The sequence below is a fragment of the Physcomitrium patens genome, chromosome 23 (assembly GCF_059467195.1).
Source record: "Physcomitrium patens ecotype Gransden chromosome 23, ASM5946719v1, whole genome shotgun sequence".
Classification (NCBI taxonomy): Eukaryota; Viridiplantae; Streptophyta; class Bryopsida; order Funariales; family Funariaceae; genus Physcomitrium; species Physcomitrium patens.
Genome location: NC_143432.1, coordinates 8,489,172 through 8,515,075, shown reverse-complemented (window position 1 = coordinate 8,515,075; position 25,904 = coordinate 8,489,172). Strand labels below are relative to the sequence as shown.

Sequence of the window (25,904 nt, the reverse complement as noted above, 5' to 3'; positions counted from 1 at the left end):
TAAGAAAAAAAGCATATGGATTTTTACTTCGAGATGGATTCTTATGGAAGAGACCGAAGAAAGGAATTGGAATGCCACAACGAGTGATAGGCAAAAAGGAAGAAAAATTAAAATTATTAAAGGAGTTTCATGATAATTTATGGGCAGGGCATAGAAGAATCTGGGCTACTTTTGCTAAACTCAAGGAACGATATTGGTGGAAAAATATGTATCGAGATGTGCTCTCATTTGTAGAATCATGTGAAATCTGTCAACCATATTCTAATATCCGACATGGAGATGGTCTTCATCCTACGTATCCTCTGGCTATTCATTTTAAATGGGTTGTTGATTTGGTTATTATGCCGGTTGGGTTATGGCAGATGAGATATTTGGTTTTAGCTCGTGAAGATTTATCAAATCAAGTAGAAAAAAGAGCATTGAGGACAAAATGTACAGAGAGGATTTGTAGGTTTTTGCTTGAAGATGTCATTTGCCGCTACAGATGCGTAGGAAAAATCACTGCAGATCGTGGAGAATTAAATGCACAAGAAGCTCGTAAGTTCTTTGAAAGATGTGGAGTTAAACTATCACTGACTACTGCTTATAATCCAGAAGGGAATGCAAAAAGCGAACGTGGTCACCCACCGATTGTGAAAGCATTAGTTAAAGCTTGTAATAGGAAAGTTAAAGAGTGGCCACGGCTTTTGTCATTTGCATTATGGGCTGATCGAACAACACATAGTTCGGTGACAGGATATACGCCAGTAGAACTTATGACAGGTCGAAAACCAATTATGCGGATTGAAGAAAAGGTACTTACTTGGAGTATGCTACTATGGGAAGATGGATTGACAAGGGAAGAACTTCTGGCTATTAGGATTCGACAATTGGAGCAAAGATCGGAAGATGTCCAGATAGCATTGGGAAGGTTAAAAAGAGCAAGGTTACAAAATAAGGCGCGATTCGATAAAGAACATCCATTGAGTCCAAAAGCAATCGAGGAAGGCGACTGGGTACTTGTTTATGACAATAGTCTGGATAATCAACATAGTACTTTGCGAAAATTTTCAAAACGTTGGTTTGGATCATATGTAGTAACAACTGTTCATGATAATGCAACTTACTCATTACGGGAGTTAGATGGTACACAATTGAAAATACCAATTGCAGGGAAGCGAGTAAAAATATTTAAACGAAGACATGCGGAGATGAATATGGAAGACCTTAATAAAGGTATAGAGATTCCGCAGCAAGAAGATGAAAGTGATTTGAATAATGAAGGTGACGAAGATGAACAAGACAAAGACGGAGAGGATATATTCTGAATCAAACAGCAATTGGGTAAATTGGTGCATACCAAAGGATGCATAGGTTCAGAGGGGGTGGATGTCGTGTTGTAACACGAGTATACCGTGAAAATATAAAGAAAGGGGACTTTTATTAATGTTCAGTTACCTCGAATATTGAGAGCAACGACCAACTCCAATGCAAATACTGAGTGGCCAAGTTCAGTCACCCCATTACAATCAGCCGAGGCATACTGAAATGCTCCATTCGATTCCAATAATGGGAGTCAACAGGAAGGGAAAGGACCAATTCACACGGCGGGTGAGCCTGGTTCGAAGAGCTAATTGGATCCAATTTCAAGAATCCAATCCGGGTCCTCTTATCCAATATGAGACCTGAATTGGTCAGACAACCCAATGCAGTCTAATTACGGGAAAATCCAGGTCTTACTACGGGCCTCAGCCGATCTGTCGTGAAGGACCAATTTGATCCAATTACGGGAACATCCGGGTCTTACTACTGGATTCTTAGTCGATATGAGACCTGAATTGGTCGGGCGACTCAATGCGGTCCCGATTACGAGGTTTCGATTCTGTTTCAGGCTGTCTTGTTCTCTGTGCCGTTTCAGGAAACGTTGTTTTCGGTAAAAGGATCTCTTAAAGGTAAAAACAAAGGAGAAAGCTCTGACGGCGAGAGCCAATTCCGGATCCAAGACGGAAGGAGCCAATTCCTGATCCAAGACAAAAGATTGAAGAAATTCAGAGACTAGGGTTTGAAAGAGGGGAGAATTAGGGTTAAAGAAGAAGAAGGTTAAGAAATGGGAGGGGGGGGTTTTTCAGATCGGAGAGTTTTTTGAAGAATCAGAGAGCTAGCTTTAAGTTTCTTTTCAAGGTCACTAGTTTGGTTTTATTAGGGTTTTTGGATCGAAGAGCTAGCTTCAAGTTCTTTTCAAGGTCACTAGTTTGGTTTCATTAGGATTTGTGGGGGGAGAGCTAGCTTCATGCTTCGGGCGGGGAAAGAAGACAAAGAATTGGGTTTTTTTTCTTCATAGGGTTTTGGGAAGACTGAGGCAATCGTTGCTGAAGTCAGTGTTGTAATGGTGAATCAGGATTTTTAATGAAGTGGGTTTGATTACTCTTGACTGTTTTGTGAAATCGAGTTACGTTTGTGATGAAGAGTTAAAAAGGTGTCTATAGGATTGAGTATGCAGAGTGAATGAAATTTATTGGATTAATCTAACAAGACAGTCAATGGATACAAGATCGTGAGTATAAAGCGGTATCGAAGATTAGCAGTTTGGGTTGTTCGGGGTTCTCTGTAACATCTAGAGACCTACCGGCTGGGGCAAAAAGGACTTCGACAAGCAGTCGAAGGGCATCCGTATAGATTTATGGTGTATTCTTGCAGTTATTTGTATTCCAACAGTCAAAAACCGATAAACTGCTTGAATATTGGCGAATCTCTATACTACCTTCTACAGCCAGACGCTCAGCACGTTCTCGAGCAGGAAAGCACGTAATATGACACCGTACCAATGAAACAATCAAGATCATTTTTCAACCCTATATGGAACAACCCTAGTAAGTATATACTAGTTGAGACACCGAATATACATGATGGAGGTACAAGAAGACGACTTTGTCATTTTTATTGTAGACCGGTTGGTCATTATGCCAGTGAATGTTCTAATCCCAAAGCCAATGATGATTACTCGCTAGTGTGTAGGAATTGCAAGCAATCGAGGCATACTTATCAGCAATGTAATGCTCCATTCAATTTCAATAAATAGGATCAGCAGATTCAAAGCCAAGAAAAAATTGAGGAGATAAATCAAGGTCCTCAAGATTCTCCAATAAATTGGATGGAATGAGTTCGAGCCGTTCTCACCAAGAGTTGGCAAAAAGAGAAAGGACCAATTCAATATTCAGGTGAGTCTGATGTGAAGTGCCAATTTGACCTAATTACGGGGACATCCAATCCAAGTCCTGGTGTAGGCCTCTTACACAATATGAAACCTGACTTGGTTGGGCAACTCAATGAGGTCCCGAATACGGAGGCTTCGGTTCCATTTCAAGCTGTTCCGTTCTCTATGCCATTTAAGAGGAAACGTCCTTTCCACGGAAAAGTCCTCTTAGAGACAGGGATTTTAGGGAAGCGTCGTTGGCTGTTCCAATTCGGAGTCCAGGGCGGGAGAAAAAGGGACCACACAGAGTTAAAAGGGAGGAGAGGATAAAGAAAGGGGCATTCGCAGATCGCGATTTTGGAGACGGAGAGCTAGCTTCAAGCTCCTTCAAAAGGTATAGAATTGGATTTTCATAGGATTTGGGAGAACTTTTGCAATCGTTGCTAAAAGTCAATGTTTCTATTGGTGATTTGGGTTTTTTTTTTTTTTTTTTTTTTTTTTGCAATAAAATTAAAGCCGATACTCTTGACTATTTTGTGAAATTAGAAAAACTTATGCAGTTAAAATTTAGAGGTATCTAGAGGATTGAGTATGCCAAGTGCATGCAAAAATTTGTGTTAATCTGACGGAACAGATAGAGGTTATTTGACCATTAGTGTAAAGAGGTATCGAAAGTTAGCAGATTGGAGTTGTTTAGGATTTCTATAATATCTGGAGATCTATCAACTGGAATAAGGTAACTTTTGGTGTGGTAAGTCTAGGTCTTCTAGGTGGCGGTCAAGATACATTAGTGTGGGTTTACTGCATTTTCTTGCAATCTGTAAGTTAGATTGGATTGAAACTTCTTGAGCATTTAGAAGGCTTGCAAAGACACTAGTGGTAGAAGTTTACAACAATCGGACGGTCAGATTGAGAATTATAGCTTGCCGAAGCTTGTTGTCTAGGATTAGAGTTTAAAAAAAAATAATAATAATTAATTAATAAATAAATTAATAAATAAATTAATAAAAAAATAAAATAAAATAAAATAAAATAATAAAATAAAATAAAATAAAATAATAAAATTAAAAAATAAAAAAAGACTTGTATTTATAATATCTTGAAGTTATTAAAAATAGTATTTATAAGCATTTTTTTTTGGAATTAAGCTTTTACATTGAAATCTGAAATAGTTGTATTTAGATGGTTGAAACCCACTAGCCTACCTGGATACTTGCAAAACATTATTTTATCTTCTACAACCAGATGCCCGGTGCATTCTCAAGTAAGATAGCACATAATATAATAATGTAGCATGTGTCAATCTATTGCATAAATCAAACAAATAGTATAAGTAGATGAAACAAATAGCTTGTAAAAAATGGCTTATACAACATATTTTGATGAAATATTTTTCACAAGCTCAATGAATCATAGAAGATGCTCTATATGTCTTCACAAGCATATGTTTGATTAAACATGTTGTATCAACAACTTTTAAGGTTATCATCAAATTCTAGAATTGCAAAGTAATCACACGACTTCTGAGCATACCTTGCACTCTACATAGAAAAATATTTATGTTAGAATTCCATATGCTTTCAGTTTGAGAAAGTTGTGATAATACTTATTTTTTTTTAAAATCTTGTCTTATGTATGTGAGATCTATAGAAAAACTACTTCAACAAACAATAGTGGTATACACATGACTATTTGAATGTATCACGACTTCTTTTCTACAATAAATAAATGAATGAATTAGAATAAAATTAAGTATATATTTTTTTAAAATGATAAAAAGAAATGTTTTTATTATGTTAAAATTATGAAGTTTTAAAAAATAGAAATATTTACTTATAATATCATCTTATATAAACTAATAAAAAAATATAATGATTATATTCAAATAAATAGAAATACCAAGCATGCAAAAAAATTAAGAAGTGATATTTTTATATTTCTATTTGATTATATATTTAAAATATTTAAATATATTTTATTTTAATAATGATATAATGATATTTTATAAATTATTAAATCAAATTTTATTCAAGACTATTAATTATTTGCAAAAAAAGAAAAATAATATATTTCTATTTTTGATTAAGAAAACTTTTTTTATAGAAAAAAACATCCAATTCTTTTGTATAATTTAAATCTATGAATAAAAAAAATAATTATTTATTTTTATAATAAATCTTTTTTTTTTGTTATAAAAGACAATACAATCTAATACATAGGCAATCTAACTACCTCCAACAATTTCAACTTATTCAAAAACAAACAACTATAATTTAGGATAAATTTAGAATAAGCAAGACATAGTAGTAGTAGTAGCACAAATTGTGGTAGTATTAGCAATATCTTTAATTCATATTAGCATTTTTTTGAGGTTTTTTGAGTATTTAAAAACAATACCAATGAAAATATTTGAATGGTAAATTCATAGAAGAAAAAAAATTTGGACAGAGATTTGGCTGACTACCAAATACTATACAAATATAATTTTATCCTGCTTGCACTAATCTAGTAGAGGTGGTGTGCAACAAGCCTCTTGTTTGATGTTTGAGGCCCTTTCCCTCCACAAAACTTCTTGCCTCTCCATGTGTGTAAATACGTATGACGGCCTGTATCCGGGTTGTTGAAATGTGACCCTGAATTCCATCACAACGTCATTAAACTGAAGCCCGTCTTCGTCTATAATGACAAGGGCAGATGCATCCTTTTCACAATGGAGCAGAGCAATCTGATTTGCCCAGTTCACCTCTCTCCCACCCATTTGTAGATGAACACATAGTGCGGATCCACAGTGATGAGGCACAGGCTTGAGGTTTCAATAATGGTCGCCGACTACCAAGGTTGAGTCGAAGAGGTGTCAAAGGCTTGATGTAGCTGCAGTGATAGGGGTTAGCAGCTTCCGATGGAATCTTCGATGCGCAACGCATCTCCAACCTCATCAGCACTGTATATTCTCTAGCCTGACTTGATAGTGATTAGGATAGTGCGACTGTATTGGAACATGACTGCGTCCAGTAGAGTTGTTGCCGTTGTTGCATTCCAACTGGATACTGATATGAATGGTTGTGGCGTGAGAACGATCACATAGAGATTCTTTGGAGTTCTAGAGTCTCATTTCTTGGTAGGTCCACACATTGAATGGCGCGCTTTGAATGTCTGTAACTCACTCTTCCGGGTTTCCCTGCAATCTAAAGTTTGGCGTACTTTTCGTAGCATTCCTAATCAGACGGCAGGTCGAACCTTTGAACGTAAACACCGACTGCGATGTGGATATGATAGCGATCCGCTACAGATCATCAGATTGCTGCTGTGATTCTGTGACTGATGCCCGTCGAACATTTCGGGCATTGATACATCAGATTAAAGTACAGTGAGAAAGGCGATCGTGATGCTCTGCGTATTGAATATAAAAACTCTCCTCAGTTATACACGAACAACGTCACACCAAGTGACCTGTATTCAATCGGTGCAATGCACTTCAAATCACTTTACAGTCTGTATTCAAGATGCTTCGAGCAATATCACACACCTCTACGCTTACAGTGATCCCTAAGTAAAAGACTAATCAATCCGTAATATTACATTGATTTATTTTATAACAGAAGGTCCGGTTTATTCATAAGAAGAAAGTTGAATGAATGACTTCATCTAACACTCCCACTAGTTCATTGCACCTTTCTTCTTGCCGAATGTTTTGTCTTATCTCCCATTCACCCTGCACTGCAATAGAAGTGTCGACTTCCAACAAAGTTCAAAGTTTATGAAAATGATCTCAAAGAATGGCTTTGGTAAAGACATTAGTAAGCTAATTTTAAGGAGCTACATATTTAAAATCAATTTATTGTTTTTTTCCAAAGGTTGCAAATAAAGAAGTACTTAATTTTTTCATGTTTTTTTCCAAATACTAGATTTTTGACCAATGTAATTGTACCTTGGTTGTTGCAAAAAAATAGAACTAGCATGAACACTATTAACTATTAAGGCTAGTTTTTGTAATAATCTAGATCAACCAAATTACTTTTTTGGTAGCTTCAACCATGGCAATGAGCTTGGATACAATGGATGAATTTGTGATTAATTCTTATTGTTGACTTATTCCACCAACAAGGACATATACATATTTAATTTGATTTTTGCCATTATTTGGATCATGTACAAAATTAATATTAAAAAATTTACAAAGATAAAAATCAAGAGTAATAAATTATTATAATATATATTATTATCTATAAATATGCCAAATACAATATATAATTTATCGTAAAAATTATAATGTATGAATAAATTTATTTTAAAAGATATAAATTATTTTTTTAATAAAAGCATTAAATTTTTTATTCTATTATCTTGCATTATGTCTTATAGTCTTATAACTTATAGATGTTTTTTTAGAATTTAAAAAATAAATGGCAAAGATTTCTTTATTTATAATCCTTAAATTGATACATGTATTTTTTTTATTCAAGTTATTATTTTAAAAATATTTTTTCAATATCAACTTATTATAATTTAATATTTTGTGTGATTGTAATTGTTAAAAAAATACTAATAGAATGAAGTTTGACAATGGAACTAAATGTTTTAAAAATATTAATGTTGGTGTCAAGGTGAGAGTTTATTTCAAGAAAACATAGAGTTTCTTGCTATAGCTAGATATGGTCAAACATTGCCTTTCATTCAAATGAAGTCTACTACCTCATATATATATGGTAGCTCTTGATAGTATGTAATAGTTGACACTCTTTTTTTCACTCAAATAAATGCCATAGCTTTATACTTTATTAGATTTTAGCATGTGATGGCTCTTTAGGATGCTACTTAATTCATACATATATATACCAAATTTTACTTCCTAAAATTCTCTATAACATACTTTATGAGCAAAAAAAGCCATAAATTATGTTAGCATAAGGTAAATGATTCCTCTTTATAAAAAAAAAGACACCATAGTTTTATATCAACTCTTCTTGAAGTAAATGAGAGCTTTTCAAAAAGCTTATAAAAAGAAGAAAAATTTCTTAAAATTCCAAATCCAAATTCAAAATACACTATAAAAAAATCTCTAAAAAAAAACCTTGAAGATTGATTGGCTCTTTTTTTATCCAAAAAGATACTGTTGGTTCATATTAATTCCTCTTAGAGTAAGTGAGAGGTCTTTAGAAATTTTATAAAGAAAGAAATAACTTCTCAAAATCTCAAAACCAAGTTCAAAATATAATATGAAAAAACCTCCAAAATAAAACCTTAAAGAGTGATTGATTATTCATAAGAGGAGGAGAGAGTTTGAACAAAGGAGAAGGAGAAAGCAGTCCAAAAATTGATACTTACCTATATCACTCCACCTCAATTCCATATTTCTTTACTTTAGCACCATACCACTCTATCTCAAGTTCATACTAATCTATCTTGATTTATATATATATATATATACAAATATTTTTTTTTATATATTATACCTCTTTCTAGCATAACACCAAAATTTTATGTGAATCGTATTGCAATTGGCCAAACCTTATATTTGTCAATTTTTCCAATTGATTTATATTTATGTTTATATCTATTCATATCAAATAGCTTTATAATCATTTGGTAGTGGTTATAGATCTCTAGTTTTATTGATAAAAAAAAATATATATTTGATTTGCATGGCATTTATCTATTGTATAAAATTTGATAAATCTAAGGTATCATTAAAAATTTGGAGTTCAAAAAAACATGCTTCTATTACACCTAAATAAGTTGTTGAAGTATCAAAAGCTATAATAAAATAATTTAGTATGCAAAATAAAGAATTTAATATTTGAGGTATTGATTTATAACATTAATGTTGCGGTAGAATATATTGATCTTAAGTAGGATCATTATGGATAGAAACTCTTAACATTTTGAGGCCTCATATTAATTGTGTAATTTCTTGGTTGTTAGAAATTTTAATTTATAAATCTTCCACTACTTAAAAAGATTCTTTAACTTTTGTAAATATATTTATCAATTCAAAATATGTGCAATGCAAAACTTGGTACAAAACTTAGTACAAAATTCTATGGATTCATTATGCATGAACTCTCATGACGATTAGAGATTAAGATGGATCAATCTCAACATTGAGCATTGAAAGAAGATCATAAAATAAAAAATTATATGGATTATAACTTCTTAAAGTTTTATCAAATAAAACATCAAAGCTTCCAATAACTTTGTTTGATATCAAATCCTATGATCAACATGCTTTACTTAAAAGAAAATAATTCATAAATATTATGAATGTATTCTTACCATCAAGCTTGGTCTATTTTAATTTATTAACATGGACATAAGGAAGGCAACTAAAAGCCTTATAATGAGCTACTAATGATTCTTTTTATAAGTCCATAAATCAAAAGAAGTTTTATGTCTAATTTATTAGTTAATAGTGTGATTTAGAATATAAATTGCTCCATAGCAACAACTATAAATTTATTTTGTATAAAGTAGATCTTATAGTTTTTAAATAAAGTATGGTACAATTGTCTTGTTCTATAAATCTATTTTTATTATGGTACAATTGTCTTGTTCTATAAATCTATTTTTATTATGGTACAATTGTCTTGTTCTATAAATCTATTTTTATTATGGTACAATTGTCTTGTTCTACAAATCTGTTTCTATTGTGGAGCATAAATGGTGCTAAACTCATGACTAATAGCAACATTGTTTAAATACTTTTGGAATGCCAAATTATGGCACTTTGTAACATAATCTGTGCAACCACATGCCTAGAGTTAACATGTCATTCTCCTTTGAATGAATGAATGAAATCATTTGCTGCGGTCAGTTGTGTCCTCTGTTGCGACGGAATCAGCATATCAATTTCTACTATTGGACATCACCAAGTAGGCATGCAAAGTAAAGGTTGAAGTCATGAATTCAAAATCATTTGTGTTATCCAAAGAAATCAATTTTATGTTTCGCCGGTGTATTATTACTGTCACTAGAGCTCGAGTAACATTAAAGGCTTTTGGTAATATTGGCTTCACTAAGTGTGTTACGTGAAGAAGACGACGAATTACCTCTCCGAAGCAGACAATCAATGGACCACATATTTCTTTCACCGCAGTTAAAACAACGAGTTTTACTCTTCAAGTCGCAAAGACAATTCACATTGCGTTGATGTTCACGGCAGTTGATGGATCCGGGTTTTGAGCTTGTGCTCCTGTAAAGAAAGCTAAATCTCCCAACTCATCCAAAATTACCTTGGATTCGCAATAAGGTCTAGTGGCACAGAAGTCGCTCCTGGAGAGCTGGTACATCTTGCTCTTCCTTGTGGACATTTGTCTACGCAACAAGTATACTATTGCAACTTGGTGGCAAGCTCAACATAATTTTTGAAAAAATCATGTGTTCTGGAATTTCGCTATTAAGGTCTTTGAGCAGCAGCGCCACTGTCTCAATGTTTTGTATGTGAGAACTAATATCGTTAGTGTGGGACATTTTGTGGTCATATAATTTCTCCTATAATTGAAACACGTTTTCAGCGGTTCGCTGAAGGTCAATTGAACATAGCTTTGTCCACATATTTTTGGCAGTGGAACAACTTGCTAACTTCAAGTATACTCTTGAAAATATTCCCAATCTAATCAACATACAAGAATCTGCATTCTTCTGGTCCCATGCGTCGATTTGTTCTTGCAATTCATTGTTATTCCGTGTACCTGGTGTAACTGCTGGTCTCTTTTCAATTCCAGTGACTACGTTAATCACCTTTTTTGATTGAAACGCAATCTTCAAATGGTACAACCAGACAGAAAAATGGTCGCCATTGAAAACCTTGACACCAAACTTTTTTCTTTTCTCCTTTTGCATTAGCAAACGGAAAGAGTTAGAAAAAGAAGGAGCAGTACTATTTATTTCAAGATTAATAATCAATAGTGGAAAGCAAGAATGTAAAAATTAATATTTTCGGCAAGCACATCAATTAAGCACAGTAGAGGCTCATAACCTATTGAACATAAAAACTCTCCTCAGTTATACACTAACAACGTCACACGCAGTGACCTGTATTCAATCGGTGCAATGCACTTCCAATCACTTTACAGTCTGTATTCAAGATGCTGCGAGCAATATCACACATCCCTACGCTTACAGTGATCACTAAGTATAAGACTAACCAATCCGTAATACTGCATTCATTTATTTACAACAAAAGGTCAGATTCATTCGTAAGAAGACAGTTGAATGAATGACTTCATCCAAAAATGCACCAACTTTGGAACCCTCATGTTCGGGTCGGCGGGCTACTATGCATGCGACACTACCACAGAAACTGAGCGTCTGCCAAATCGTACACGCACAGAGTTTTGAAACGAAGCAACACGCGAATGCATTACTTCCAAACGTAGACTGCTCATACCTCTCAACAAAAGTCAAGTAGCCACAAAAGATTGCCCAGTTGCAGGAAAGAGAAACACGGGAATCACTTCCGGATAACCCGAAACTAGCATACGTCGACTGATCCGGTCACCAGGTTGACCCGATTCAGTTCAACTTCTGGTGCCCGAAATTCGCCGCCTCGCGACATCACTGCATGCTCCACAGGCAGGTAATCTCGTCACCTACTGTTCTTCCGGATCAAACTTCCCATTTCCTCCAGCAGTAACCTCCTATCACCACCCTCGGGGATCCTTGCCTCCCATGGCCACTACCAACCGTGACCAGCGGGCAGGCCCTCTGCGCACAGTGACCTCACCCCACCTCTTGCGGAAGTGGCTCGAGAGAGCACGGCACCATTCCAAGAACCGTTGCAATCACGGGCCGACCTTGAAGCAAAATGTGGCAGCGGTGCGTGTTCCACTGCCGCCCACCGTCGCGTCGACCGGAGGCTACGCAATTCCGCAGCCTAGATGTCTGGACCTTACCAAAACTGCCGCCAAACCGCCGGGACAATGTGGTGAAGCACATCCCGAGTTTGAGGAATCGCCCCGACACCGGCGCTGTCTCCGCTAGCCGACGACTATCTACCGCAGCTGTGCCCACACCGAGCAGTCGCGCCAGGATTTGTCGGCACTGCCCAGAAGCCCGCGCTGGACTCAAAATAGGGCCTGGGCACAGGAAGATTCAGTTCCGCGTTGAGAACTCAGGCCACCGCACCAAAGCCCCACGTCCGAACTCTTCCGAGACTGTATGGTCAACTAATTCAGTCGCCCGGAAGGCTCCCGTCGGCCACCCTGAGTGGACTTTATCCACGCCAGACAGCCCGCAACCGCTGCTGCATCGCTGTAGATTTTCAGCGTCGGCTTGTAGCTCTTCATGCGCTTCTGTTCCTTCATGCTCCTAGTCTTCAACTCCTCCCCCGATGCGATTAGCGTGGGCTGTCCAGGTGCTCGCGCGTACTCCTCCACCAGTGCCTCCATCATCTCCTCCACCGGTCCACCCGCCTGCAGCCACCGAAACTTGCGCACCTCGCTGCGACTGTGGGTCCTGAACCATGCAATCTGCTTGCGCACCAGACCCTTGGAGTTGTGCTGGAACAAAGCCACGAACTTGAGGAACCTCTCCTGGGAGATGACCCCATCGGCCTGGCGTGCCTCCAGCAGGAGCTCCATGGCTTCTTCGTAGCCAATTGCCTTGGACGCCGAGTTGGTCTGAGGCCTGACGCCCAGGTTCAGAAGCCAGGCGGCCTCCTCCAGAAGAGCTGGTATCATCTGCTCGCAACGGATGTCGACGCGAGGGTAGAGATCGGCCCTGTGCTGGTAAAGGAAATAGCACTGGAAGTCATAATCCCAGTCGTCTTCGGCTCGGGCGTCGAACTCGCCCGTGAGATCCTCGTCTTCGAAGGGATGCGAGGTGATCCCCGCTCGGTTCTGCATGAACCACCTCATGTACATTCCTGTACCGCCGACGACGATCGGCACCAGCCCCTTGGCCAAGATATGTTCAGTCGCGGAGCGAGCGTCTCGAAGAAACTGCTCGTACGAGTATTCTACAGTGGGCGGAACAAGGTCCATGACGTGGTGGGGAATGCCCTGCCTTTCCTCCAGGGAAGCTTTCGCTGCACCAACGTCGAGGCCCTGGTAGACTTGCACGGAATCGGCGTTGATCACTTCCCCGCCGAGGGTTTTAGCGAGCTCGATTGACAACCGAGTCTTCCCAACCCTGAAGGATGGAAAAAAGCACAGTCAGAAAACGGGGACGATCGTAACAAGCCTCATGCACCGCGCACGTGTTCTCTCAGCGGACCCAGACAGGGAATGCAGTGTGACCACGACGCGGTGGACGGTCGACTGTGATCGATCGCAGTATGCACACGTTAGAGCTCTAAAACCGAACGTTAAGAAGTGAATGTGTGGGCTCACGCAGTGGGCCCTGCGATAAGGATCACCCGGGGCTTGACAGATCTCCTCGGCGCTTGCACCAGCTTCGTCGATGGGGGATTCTTCTCAACCACACTCCGGTCCCCATGATGCCTGACAGATACATCCGGCTCCACGAATGCGGTTCGGTTGAAATCGGGGTAGTCCAAGGAGGAGAATGGAAACTGGAGGCGGGAGGCATCCTGCGATACCGCTTTGCCAACGCTGGAGGCGCGTCGCTCTGGCGTCGCCACGCACCTGAATGGCGTGGTCAGGCCTCTCCTCCACGCCCTGCATTTCCCCAGGTCGACCCCTGTGAAGGACGCCCTGGCCGCACCGCTGCTGCGGTTAAAGCATCTCACGGTGGGCCGAACGATCGCAGGCTCAGGTGCTGAGGGCTCCCTCGCGCCGCTCCACAAAGGCGTGACGGCAGACGCTGCAGAATGAAGATGGACCACAGCTGTTGTCGACATCTCTGCAGGTACACTGGGCTGGCACAAAATTCGCCTGAACACAGCAGCACTGTCACGCCCGCCACAGCTCACAACCACGAGGTCCAGCGGAAGGTAACTGAATGAATTAGTAAACCAAGGAAATCGAAGCGTAGAGTCGAGACCGCGGCGTCCACGGCGCTAATGGCATTGGAATCTGCGACGACGGATGCGCCCTTTTATGAATCGAGCTCGTCACCCGACTGCCGAGGAGTGGCCTGGCGTGGGATTGAAGGCCACTCGGGTTGCGGCCGCACTAGGCGGGAGAGTGCAGCTGCCGTGGGGCCGCATTTCAGGGGAGAATATTAATGTTCCCCCTGACTGCACTTCGAGTGGGATGTTCAGCACAATGGTGATTTCCTCACGGCCATAAATGCTGTGCACAGCTACTACTCCTTCCGGAAGCAGGGTCCTCAGGTTTGCGCACCTGTGACAAGGTCGCAAAAACAGCCATCACAACGTCGAACTGGCAGCGCGTCGTTACGTCTGGTGCGTTCGGAACTTCGATCATCCATGGCCGACGACTTGCTCGTCTGAGCTCTCGCATGGACCCGTTTGGCATGGGTGGGGCGGAGTGTTTAAGGGCGATCGCGGCCTGGACGACCTGTGTTTGGAAGCGTCGTTGTGTCTGGTGGCAAAGTAGAGAGTGCAGGCTGGTCGCACGGTCTGAATCGATAGCCCGAGGTCACTGGCTCCTGTTCGGACGTCAAGAAAGATCGCCCCGGGGCGTCGCACTGCGTTGCTCCGATGGAGATCGTCGGTCTTCGCGCATCTCGGATATCTTTGAGCCATGTTGTCAGCGTCGAATGATTACATGCATCACGGTTTCTGTTTGATGTTGATGCACTGCAGGTGGCGTTTCTAGGACGTTGGTGAAGATACATGCGATTCGGTGCATTTTGTCGGCCGAGCTGATTCAGCCTCGTCCGGGAGGTTTTGGTGCCCACCAGCCTCGATCAGCGTCCAGGATGTGTGTTATGGCAATGAGTCCGTGGTCTGTTAGATATATGTGCAGGGGATACTTGCAGAGGCCTCCCCCAGGTCAATGACGAGCGGGTTTACGAGAGCAACAGAAAACGACTGCTGACTTTTTGTACGCACATTCCTGCCTCCGTCTTCTATTTTTTTGCATTTTTCTATTTTTGGTGTGATATTCTGCAGTGGGCTGGCATGTGTTGTGTTGTTGATTTCTCATGGAGGGTTCTGTTGGATGAAAACATCCAATCACCTTCTACATAGATTCCATTCGTTCTACCTAGAATTTGTCTATAAGTCAATGATTGATGGATTGATAGATTGCTCGAAGTATTCTGCAATTAGAGAGTGTCAGCGAACGAGAGAAAGAATACAAGTGTGTATTAAGCTCTGATGTTGCTATTGAACTGTTTACTGATTAATAAGTAGTATTTACTGCTTTACTATGTGTATAGAAAGAGTAGAAAACCTTTCAGATTATGGACCTTTCCCCGCAAGTACGCTGTGAAATTTATTGAAACAAAAATTGTTACTCTTCTTTTTCAAATTCAAAATTCTAGATACTACTTTCTGCTTTCTTTGAAAGCGATTCAGTAGTCAATTCTTGTCATTCTTATTCTTATTAAAACAAATACTCTTATATTCTGTTTTTCACTCTTTTCTAGAATTAAGAATCAAGAATCAAGAACCTTGGCAAAGTTATTCAAGAACCTCGCATTTTCTATGGAAAGCACTACATTATTTTTCCTGCTGTTTCTTATTAACCAGGAGTTCTCATTTCTATTGAAATTTATTCTGCAAATTCTTCCTTCGGCTATAATACACTAGGTTCTGTATTCTAACCTCTTACTCCATCTCAAATTTCTTTTTGCAATATTTGCATTCTATTATCTCATTTCTTTTCAAAGTTTTATTTCTCCTTGTTCCTTTGTTCTATAAAACTATTTCTACAATGGATAAGCATGACAAAATTTCTATCAAGTTGTTTGATGGAAGCCAATTTTCTATTTGAAAGTACTACATGGAGATTATCTTTAAAGCAAAGGTCTTACCAATCGTTATTAGAATTGATAAACAACCTATTATTGATACTATGACCGCTTCTATTGATGATCAAGAACTACTTGATATTTGGGATGAAAAAAATGATAATGCATGTATGTTCATAAGCAAATCTATTTCATAAAAAATACTAAGCAAACTTACTAGTTGTCCAACTGCAGTTGCTATGTGGCTGAAATTGTGTTCTATATATTTAAACAAGACTCTAAACAATGTTTTTATTCTTCAAAGGAAGTTCTTTGAGTATCAAATGTAACATATATATAATATCTCATCTCATATTTAGAACATTATGAAGATGACTACTATTTTAACAAATCTTGGCCATACTATTCCAAATAAGATGGTTATTTCAAAAATTATGTATAGCTTATCTTTGAGTCACAACATCATCATTGCTACTTGATTAAATGTATCTAAATCTTCTCAAATTGACAATTACCTTAAAAAATGTCTTTTCCATTATGAGAGCTTACTTCAAAGACAAGGAAGCAGTAATATTGAAACTGACTATACCTTCTTTATAAAGTCAACAACAATACCATCTCCACCTATTAACAAAAGAAAATAATGTCAATAAGATATCAAATATATATAAGACTTAAAGACATATGTAAAGTATTATAATTATTATGTCCTGAACACTAGTCCGCAAACTATTCTAAATAAAAAAAAAAAATGGCTGCAATGTAAAGATCGGCAAAAAATCAATAAAAAACTTAGTCAAGCTAACATTGCTAAGAATTTACAACTATCTATTACCTCCAAAGAAGAATCTAACTTTGATTTTGCTAATGATTTCATCTTTATTATGACTTCTATTATTTTTAGTCATATATTAGTAGCTGATTCTTTGGATGACGACTAGTTTGGTAAGAGTAGTTCTAACAAACACATGATAAGGTATCTATCGCTTAACTATCCATATCATATAAAGTAGATAAGATCAAAAGAATATAAATAGGCTATGGTTATGAACTCAAACTATTGACTTGTATTGTTCTATACATTTGAAAAAATTGCCTCTTTAAAGGTTGTGTCCTCTTCTTCTTTATGAGGCCAAGAACTTAGAATCTTCATGGTGAAGCCATCATACTAAGCTATTGTTTCTCATTTCACTGCTTTTAGTCTAGATAGATGTCATCAATAGAACATTTGAACCTTCATTTGTAGATTTATAAGGTTTCAATTGATTCCCATGTATAATCATTGATATCATATCTGCACCAATGAACTTGATATTTAATCCTTCTATAATTTATTCTTGAATCTTATACCTCTTTGACCTCAATTTCAATATGATCATTGATTTCAACTATAGAAGCTAGTGGTTGGCTTCAACCTAGTATGTTTGATTCTTTATACCTTTTCAAAAATAAAACATTAAAGATTGGATGAATTTTTATGGATGAAGGTAATTCCAAGCAATAAGTTAACTTATTGATTTGTTTCTGAATCAAAAAATGGTTCCAACTATCAATAGTCTAACTTATCACATAGTCTGTTGGTTTTATATTGCACCAAAGAAGCCACACTTTGTTATTAACTTGGAATGGAGGATGTTCCTTCTTCAATTCATTTATCACTAGTTTATAACGTTATTGAGCTCTTTTTAGGTGAATCTTCATGGTTGCTTGAAATTCACCCACGTTTGTTGCAAACTGCTCTACTACTCGATATGTCGACTTTGAAGGCTCTATTATATCCAACTTTGGATGATGACCATAGTTTGAATAAAATAGCATTTTTTGCATAGATGCATGGATTATATTTTTATATGCAATAAAGAGTCTTGTCATCTCTTCACCAATAATTGACTTCTTGTAAGATATAAAATGTGCTTTTTTGATCAATCAACCAATAATTATAAAGATAGTGTCAAATGAGCTGGATGGTGGAAGATATGTAATGAAATTCATAAAGATAGATGATCACAATTGTCTTAAAATAAGAAGGGATTGAAGAAGTTCATATGGCCTGTGTTGAGGGTTCTTTGATCTTAAACAAGTATCACATGATAGTACAAATTCATTAATGTCCTTCCATATTTTAGGCCACCAAAAGTCTCTAGAAAAAAATTCTAAGATCTTGTTGAATCTAAAATTTCCGACTGTAGGGAAGTCATGGCATGTTTGAAGAATGCACAAGCAAATTGGTCCTTTAAGAATAAAGAAAGTTCTTCAAAAAATAAGAAGTTGTCTTCAATCTTGAATTTAGAAGACTCTTCAGGAAGGTTATTGCCAAGATACTTCATTTTAAGAATAAGAGGGTCCGTGGTTCCTAATAGTTTATCGAGATTGCTATAAAATAATATTAGAAGCTTGGTCTTTTTTGACAAAGAGTGGATTATCTCTCTTTTTGAAAGTACTATAGTATTTCTAAAGATTGCAGATTATCCTCCCTTTAACTAATATTATTTTTTTTTTAATATTCTTTTGATTTTTTTCTTTATACCATAGATAAGGTTTTTTTTTTTTTTTTTTTTTTTTTTTCCTTTGAATAAATGTGTTTTTTTAATATTTTATTGCAAAAGGTGAAAAAATCAATATGAAAATTTTCAAAGAGATCAAGTTAGATTCTATTATTAATACTCTTGAAGCATTAAAGATTAAGACAAAGACTTTGTTGAAGCAAAATAAAGAACTATATATAACCATACACAATAGTCAAGGAATCAAAGTACTTCAACTACCACATCAAATGGCAATAAAAGTTCTGAATTTTTAAATAATTATATTTGCTTCAATAAACATGGGAGGTACATGCACTCAAGGCAATGATCTAATAATAACAAAAGAACTAAGAATCAACCTCCAAAAAAAGTTTGATGGTATCTACTTAAAAGTTCATAGCTTTATAAACCAAGTATGACTAATCACCTTGCTTCAACTTTAATGATATTTCACTTAAGTATCTCAAATTGATTTAGTTGGAACCTTGCTTTCAAGTTAAGCTTTATCTTAGTTTTTTCTATTATTTGAAAAGAATTCTCCTATATTGCACAATTTTGAAGCATTTTTGGTAGCATTTGTAAAAGTATTTGGTGAACATGATAAGATTTATTCTTCAACAACTAAAATTCAAAGCCTTCAACAAGGAACGCATTTTGCATCAAAGTATGCCCTAGATTTTTTACAATTAGCATGTGATATAAATTAGAGAGAAGATGCATTGATGAGCCAATTTCATTGGAGATTAAGAGACAATGTCAAGGACTTATTGTTGTCTATGCTAGATCCTCAAACATTCAATGAAGCCATTAATCAAGTTGTGAAGTGTGATAACCATTTATTTTAACAATCACAAGATAAATATTCTTTAATTTTGCCACATGTATATATCAATTATTCTGTAGATTCTTCATCATCTAATTTTAATGAGAATTTGGAAGTAAAAGATATAAAGTTTGATGTTTTTTGCTTCAAACTTCTTTTTGAGCAAGAAAAAAAGCATCAAAGGGAATTTGGCCTATGCTTATGTTATGGAAGACTTGACCATAAGGTTGATAATTATTCAGAGAAATACCAACATATATATCAAATGAAGAATGCGGCCACATCATCAAAAGCTTTGTAAGAAAATAAAGGTATCTAATCATAGTAGGGACCATATGGCTAGATTCTTTATTATCACAAATCAAAAAAGATCTTATATTCTCTACATACCCTTCTCGTTGTTTTATTATACATATATAGTTAAAAGTCACAAAACTATAGTGTCATGCATTATTTGATTCAAGAGCCTCAACATGTTTTATTGACGAAGAATTTTCTAGATCACACAAAATATATACGATCAAAAAATCCAAAGCTATAGATGTAGAAGTAATAGATGGTTGACTTTTATCCTTTAGAGACGTCACTAATGAAACAATTCTATTAGAAATAACCTTTGATAACTATAGCAGACAAGTAGTATACAATGTCATTAGATCACTATTAAATTTAATCATTTTAGGAATCTCATGGCTTAATAAATACAATCCATGGATAGATTGGATATCTCAAAAGTTAGAATTTCTTCTAATAGATCATAGAACCTCCAAATCTATGAAAAAACTTGTAACATCCAATAAGCCAAAATTTAAACAATATTTATTTATTGGAGCTAGAATATTTGTGAGAGTGGCCAAATAAGATAGTATATTTGCTGTCTATGCAAATCCATGATTCGAACTTATGGTTGCTACAACAACAATTCTAAAGACATATAAAGATTTTACAAATATATTTGAAAATAAAAATGTGAACATCTTACCAAAGTATTGCCTTTACGATTGTGTAATTGACCTTCAATAAGGTACTCAACCATCGTTTGGACCTATCTTCAATCTATTCCAAAATGAGCTTGCAACTTTAAAGGAATAAATTGATGAAAATCTAGCTAAGAATTTTATTCAACATTCTAAGTTGTTAGTTGGTGCTCCGATATTATTTGTGAAAAAGAAAGTTGGATCTTTATGGATGTATATTGATTATCACAATCTTAATAAAATAATAGTAAAGAGTTGATATCCATTGCCATTGATATCCAAACTTTTTGATTAACTTAGCAAAGCAAAGATCTTTACAAAGATTAATCTATGAGGCGTGTATAACTTGGTACACATTAAAGAGGGAGATAAATGATAGACAATATTTTGTACTAGGTATGGACATTTTGAATACAATGTCATACCTTTTGGACTTATCAATGCACTAGCTATATTCCAACACTTAATAAATGACATATTTTATGAGCATCTTGAAAACTTTTTTATAATCTATTTAGATGATATTCTAATCTTTTCCAAGAATTAAGAAGACCACAAAAAACATGTATGCCTTGTATTAGAAAAGATACAAAATGTTAATCTATATGCAAAATTAGAAAAGTATATATTTCATGCACCTCAAGTCAAATTTGTTAGATATATTATTTCCAACAAATGGCTTTTTATAGATCTAAAGAAGGTACAAGTAATCATCAATTGGACAAAGCCAAAAGCTACATGTGATGTCTAATACTTTCTTCAATTTGCAAATTTCTATAAGATTTTTGTTATAAATTATTCCAAGATCACTACTCTACTTATGCAAATGACATATAAGGACAAGTTGGAGTGGGATCCCAAAATAGAGAAAGTTTTTTAAAGCTTAAAAGATGCTTTCATAATAGCTCCAATTTTAATACATCCAAATTTCAATAAGTCTTACTTTATGGAAACTGATGCCTCAAACTTTGCATCAAGAGTAGTCTTATTGTAATATGGACAAGATGGCAAACTTCACCCAATTGTATTTCATTCTAAAAAATTCTTAGTGGAAAAAATCAAATACAAAATCCACATTAAAAAGTTATTTTCTATCATGGATTCCTTTGAAGAATGGCTTCACTTTCTTGAAGGCGCCTCTCATCAGATGGTTGTATATACAAATCACAAGAATCTTGAATACTTCATGTCAACTCAAGTTTTGAACTATCACAAAACACATTAGAGTATATCTTTATTTTGATTTGATTTTTACATCACATATTGATTCAAGAACCAACAAGGATTATCAAATATATTATCAAGATGTTTCTACCTTAAACCAAAAAAAGGCAAGGCAGCATATGTTCAATAATGGGAAATCTTGTAAAATTCTAAACAAATTCATCTTTAAGGAATGAATGTATTAATGTCTATGGATTTATCATCTCTTCCAACTAAATCAATTTGAGATACTTAAGTGAAATATCATTAAAGTTGAAGCAAGGTGATTAGTCATACTTGGTTTATAAAGCTATGAACTTTTAAGTAGATACCATCAAACTTTTTTTGGAGGTTGATTCTTAGTTCTTTTGTTATTATTAGATCATTGCCTTGAGTGCATGTACCTCCCATGTTTATTGAAGCAAATATAATTATTTAAAAATTCAGAACTTTTATTGCCATTTGATGTGGTAGTTGAAGTACTTTGATTCCTTGACTATTGTGTATGGTTATATATAGTTCTTTATTTTGCTTCAACAAAGTCTTTGTCTTAATCTTTAATGCTTCAAGAGTATTAATAATAGAATCTAACTTGATCTCTTTGAAAATTTTCATATTGATTTTTTCACCTTTTGCAATAAAATATTAAAAAAACACATTTATTCAAAGGAAAAAAAAAAAAAAAAAAAAAAAAAAACCTTATCTATGGTATAAAGAAAAAAATCAAAAGAATATTAAAAAAAAAATAATATTAGTTAAAGGGAGGATAATCTGCAATCTTTAGAAATACTATAGTACTTTCAAAAAGAGAGATAATCCACTCTTTGTCAAAAAAGACCAAGCTTCTAATATTATTTTATAGCAATCTCGATAAACTATTAGGAACCACGGACCCTCTTATTCTTAAAATGAAGTATCTTGGCAATAACCTTCCTGAAGAGTCTTCTAAATTCAAGATTGAAGACAACTTCTTATTTTTTGAAGAACTTTCTTTATTCTTAAAGGACCAATTTGCTTGTGCATTCTTCAAACATGCCATGACTTCCCTACAGTCGGAAATTTTAGATTCAACAAGATCTTAGAATTTTTTTCTAGAGACTTTTGGTGGCCTAAAATATGGAAGGACATTAATGAATTTGTACTATCATGTGATACTTGTTTAAGATCAAAGAACCCTCAACACAGGCCATATGAACTTCTTCAATCCCTTCTTATTTTAAGACAATTGTGATCATCTATCTTTATGAATTTCATTACATATCTTCCACCATCCAGCTCATTTGACACTATCTTTATAATTATTGGTTGATTGATCAAAAAAGCACATTTTATATCTTACAAGAAGTCAATTATTGGTGAAGAGATGACAAGACTCTTTATTGCATATAAAAATATAATCCATGCATTTATGCAAAAAATGCTATTTTATTCAAACTATGGTCATCATCCAAAGTTGGATATAATAGAGCCTTCAAAGTCGACATATCGAGTAGTAGAGCAGTTTGCAACAAACGTGGGTGAATTTCAAGCAACCATGAAGATTCACCTAAAAAGAGCTCAATAACGTTATAAACTAGTGATAAATGAATTGAAGAAGGAACATCCTCCATTCCAAGTTAATAACAAAGTGTGGCTTCTTTGGTGCAATATAAAACCAACAGACTATGTGATAAGTTAGACTATTGATAGTTGGAACCATTTTTTGATTCAGAAACAAATCAATAAGTTAACTTATTGCTTGGAATTACCTTCATCCATAAAAATTCATCCAATCTTTAATGTTTTATTTTTGAAAAGGTATAAAGAATCAAACATACTAGGTTGAAGCCAACCACTAGCTTCTATAGTTGAAATCAATGATCATATTGAAATTGAGGTCAAAGAGGTATAAGATTCAAGAATAAATTATAGAAGGATTAAATATCAAGTTCATTGGTGCAGATATGATATCAATGATTATACATGGGAATCAATTGAAACCTTATAAATCTACAAATGAAGGTTCAAATGTTCTATTGATGACATCTATCTAGACTAAAAGCAGTGAAATGAGAAACAATAGCTTAGTATGATGGCTTCACCATGAAGATTCTAAGTTCTTGGCCTCATAAAGAAGAAGAGGACACAACCTTTAAAGAGGCAATTTTTTCAAATGTATAGAACAATACAAGTCAATAGTTTGAGTTCATAACCATAGCCTATTTATATTCTTTTGATCTTATCTACTTTATATGATATGGATAGTTAAGCGATAGATACCTTATCATGTGTTTGTTAGAACTACTCTTACCAAACTAGTCGTCATCCAAAGAATCAGCTACTAATATATGACTAAAAATAATAGAAGTCATAATAAAGATGAAATCATTAGCAAAATCAAAGTTAGATTCTTCTTTGGAGGTAATAGATAGTTGTAAATTCTTAGCAATGTTAGCTTGACTAAGTTTTTTATTGATTTTTTGCCGATCTTTACATTGCAGCCATTTTTTTTTTTTATTTAGAATAGTTTGCGGACTAGTGTTCAGGACATAATAATTATAATACTTTACATATGTCTTTAAGTCTTATATATATTTGATATCTTATTGACATTATTTTCTTTTGTTAATAGGTGGAGATGGTATTGTTGTTGACTTTATAAAGAAGGTATAGTCAGTTTCAATATTACTGCTTCCTTGTCTTTGAAGTAAGCTCTCATAATGGAAAAGACATTTTTTAAGGTAATTGTCAATTTGAGAAGATTTAGATACATTTAATCAAGTAGCAATGATGATGTTGTGACTCAAAGATAAGCTATACATAATTTTTGAAATAACCATCTTATTTGGAATAGTATGGCCAAGATTTGTTAAAATAGTAGTCATCTTCATAATGTTCTAAATATGAGATGAGATATTATATATATGTTACATTTGATACTCAAAGAACTTCCTTTGAAGAATAAAAACATTGTTTAGAGTCTTGTTTAAATATATAGAACACAATTTCAGCCACATAGCAACTGCAGTTGGACAACTAGTAAGTTTGCTTAGTATTTTTTATGAAATAGATTTGCTTATGAACATACATGCATTATCATTTTTTTCATCCCAAATATCAAGTAGTTCTTGATCATCAATAGAAGCGGTCATAGTATCAATAATAGGTTGTTTATCAATTCTAATAACGATTGGTAAGACCTTTGCTTTAAAGATAATCTCCATGTAGTACTTTCAAATAGAAAATTGGCTTCCATCAAACAACTTGATAGAAATTTTGTCATGCTTATCCATTGTAGAAATAGTTTTATAGAACAAAGGAACAAGGAGAAATAAAACTTTGAAAAGAAATGAGATAATAGAATGCAAATATTGCAAAAAGAAATTTGAGATGGAGTAAGAGGTTAGAATACAGAACCTAGTGTATTATAGCCGAAGGAAGAATTTGCAGAATAAATTTCAATAGAAATGAGAACTCCTGGTTAATAAGAAACAGCAGGAAAAATAATGTAGTGCTTTCCATAGAAAATGCGAGGTTCTTGAATAACTTTGCCAAGGTTCTTGATTCTTGATTCTTAATTCTAGAAAAGAGTGAAAAACAGAATATAAGAGTATTTGTTTTAATAAGAATAAGAATGACAAGAATTGACTACTGAATCGCTTTCAAAGAAAGCAGAAAGTAGTATCTAGAATTTTGAATTTGAAAAAGAAGAGTAACAATTTTTGTTTCAATAAATTTCACAGCGTACTTGCGGGGAAAGGTCCATAATCTGAAAGGTTTTCTACTCTTTCTATACACATAGTAAAGCAGTAAATACTACTTATTAATCAGTAAACAGTTCAATAGCAACATCAGAGCTTAATACACACTTGTATTCTTTCTCTCGTTCGCTGACACTCTCTAATTGCAGAATACTTCGAGCAATCTATCAATCCATCAATCATTGACTTATAGACAAATTCTAGGTAGAACGAATGGAATCTATGTAGAAGGTGATTGGATGTTTTCATCCAACAGAACCCTCCATGAGAAATCAACAACACAACACATGCCAGCCCACTGCAGAATATCACACCAAAAATAGAAAAATGCAAAAAAATAGAAGACGGAGGCAGGAATGTGCGTACAAAAAGTCAGCAGTCGTTTTCTGTTGCTCTCGTAAACCCGCTCGTCATTGACCTGGGGGAGGCCTCTGCAAGTATCCCCTGCACATATATCTAACAGACCACGGACTCATTGCCATAACACACATCCTGGACGCTGATCGAGGCTGGTGGGCACCAAAACCTCCCGGACGAGGCTGAATCAGCTCGGCCGACAAAATGCACCGAATCGCATGTATCTTCACCAACGTCCTAGAAACGCCACCTGCAGTGCATCAACATCAAACAGAAACCGTGATGCATGTAATCATTCGACGCTGACAACATGGCTCAAAGATATCC

General features: G+C 35.4%; 1 protein-coding gene across 1 annotated transcript; it reads right to left on the bottom strand.

Annotated features, from left to right (window-relative positions):
• Window positions 1–11,177: 11,177 nt before the first annotated feature.
• LOC141044819 (tRNA dimethylallyltransferase 9-like) lies at window positions 11,178–14,535 on the bottom strand. Its single transcript, XM_073530552.2, has 4 exons — window positions 14,416–14,535; window positions 14,188–14,309; window positions 13,501–14,067; window positions 11,178–13,300 (listed from the first exon to the last, which is right to left on the bottom strand). The coding sequence occupies exons 1-4, from the start codon at window positions 14,533–14,535 to the stop codon at window positions 12,337–12,339; spliced, it is 1,773 nt and encodes a 590-aa protein (XP_073386653.1). The 3' UTR covers window positions 11,178–12,336.
• Window positions 14,536–25,904: the final 11,369 nt, after the last annotated feature.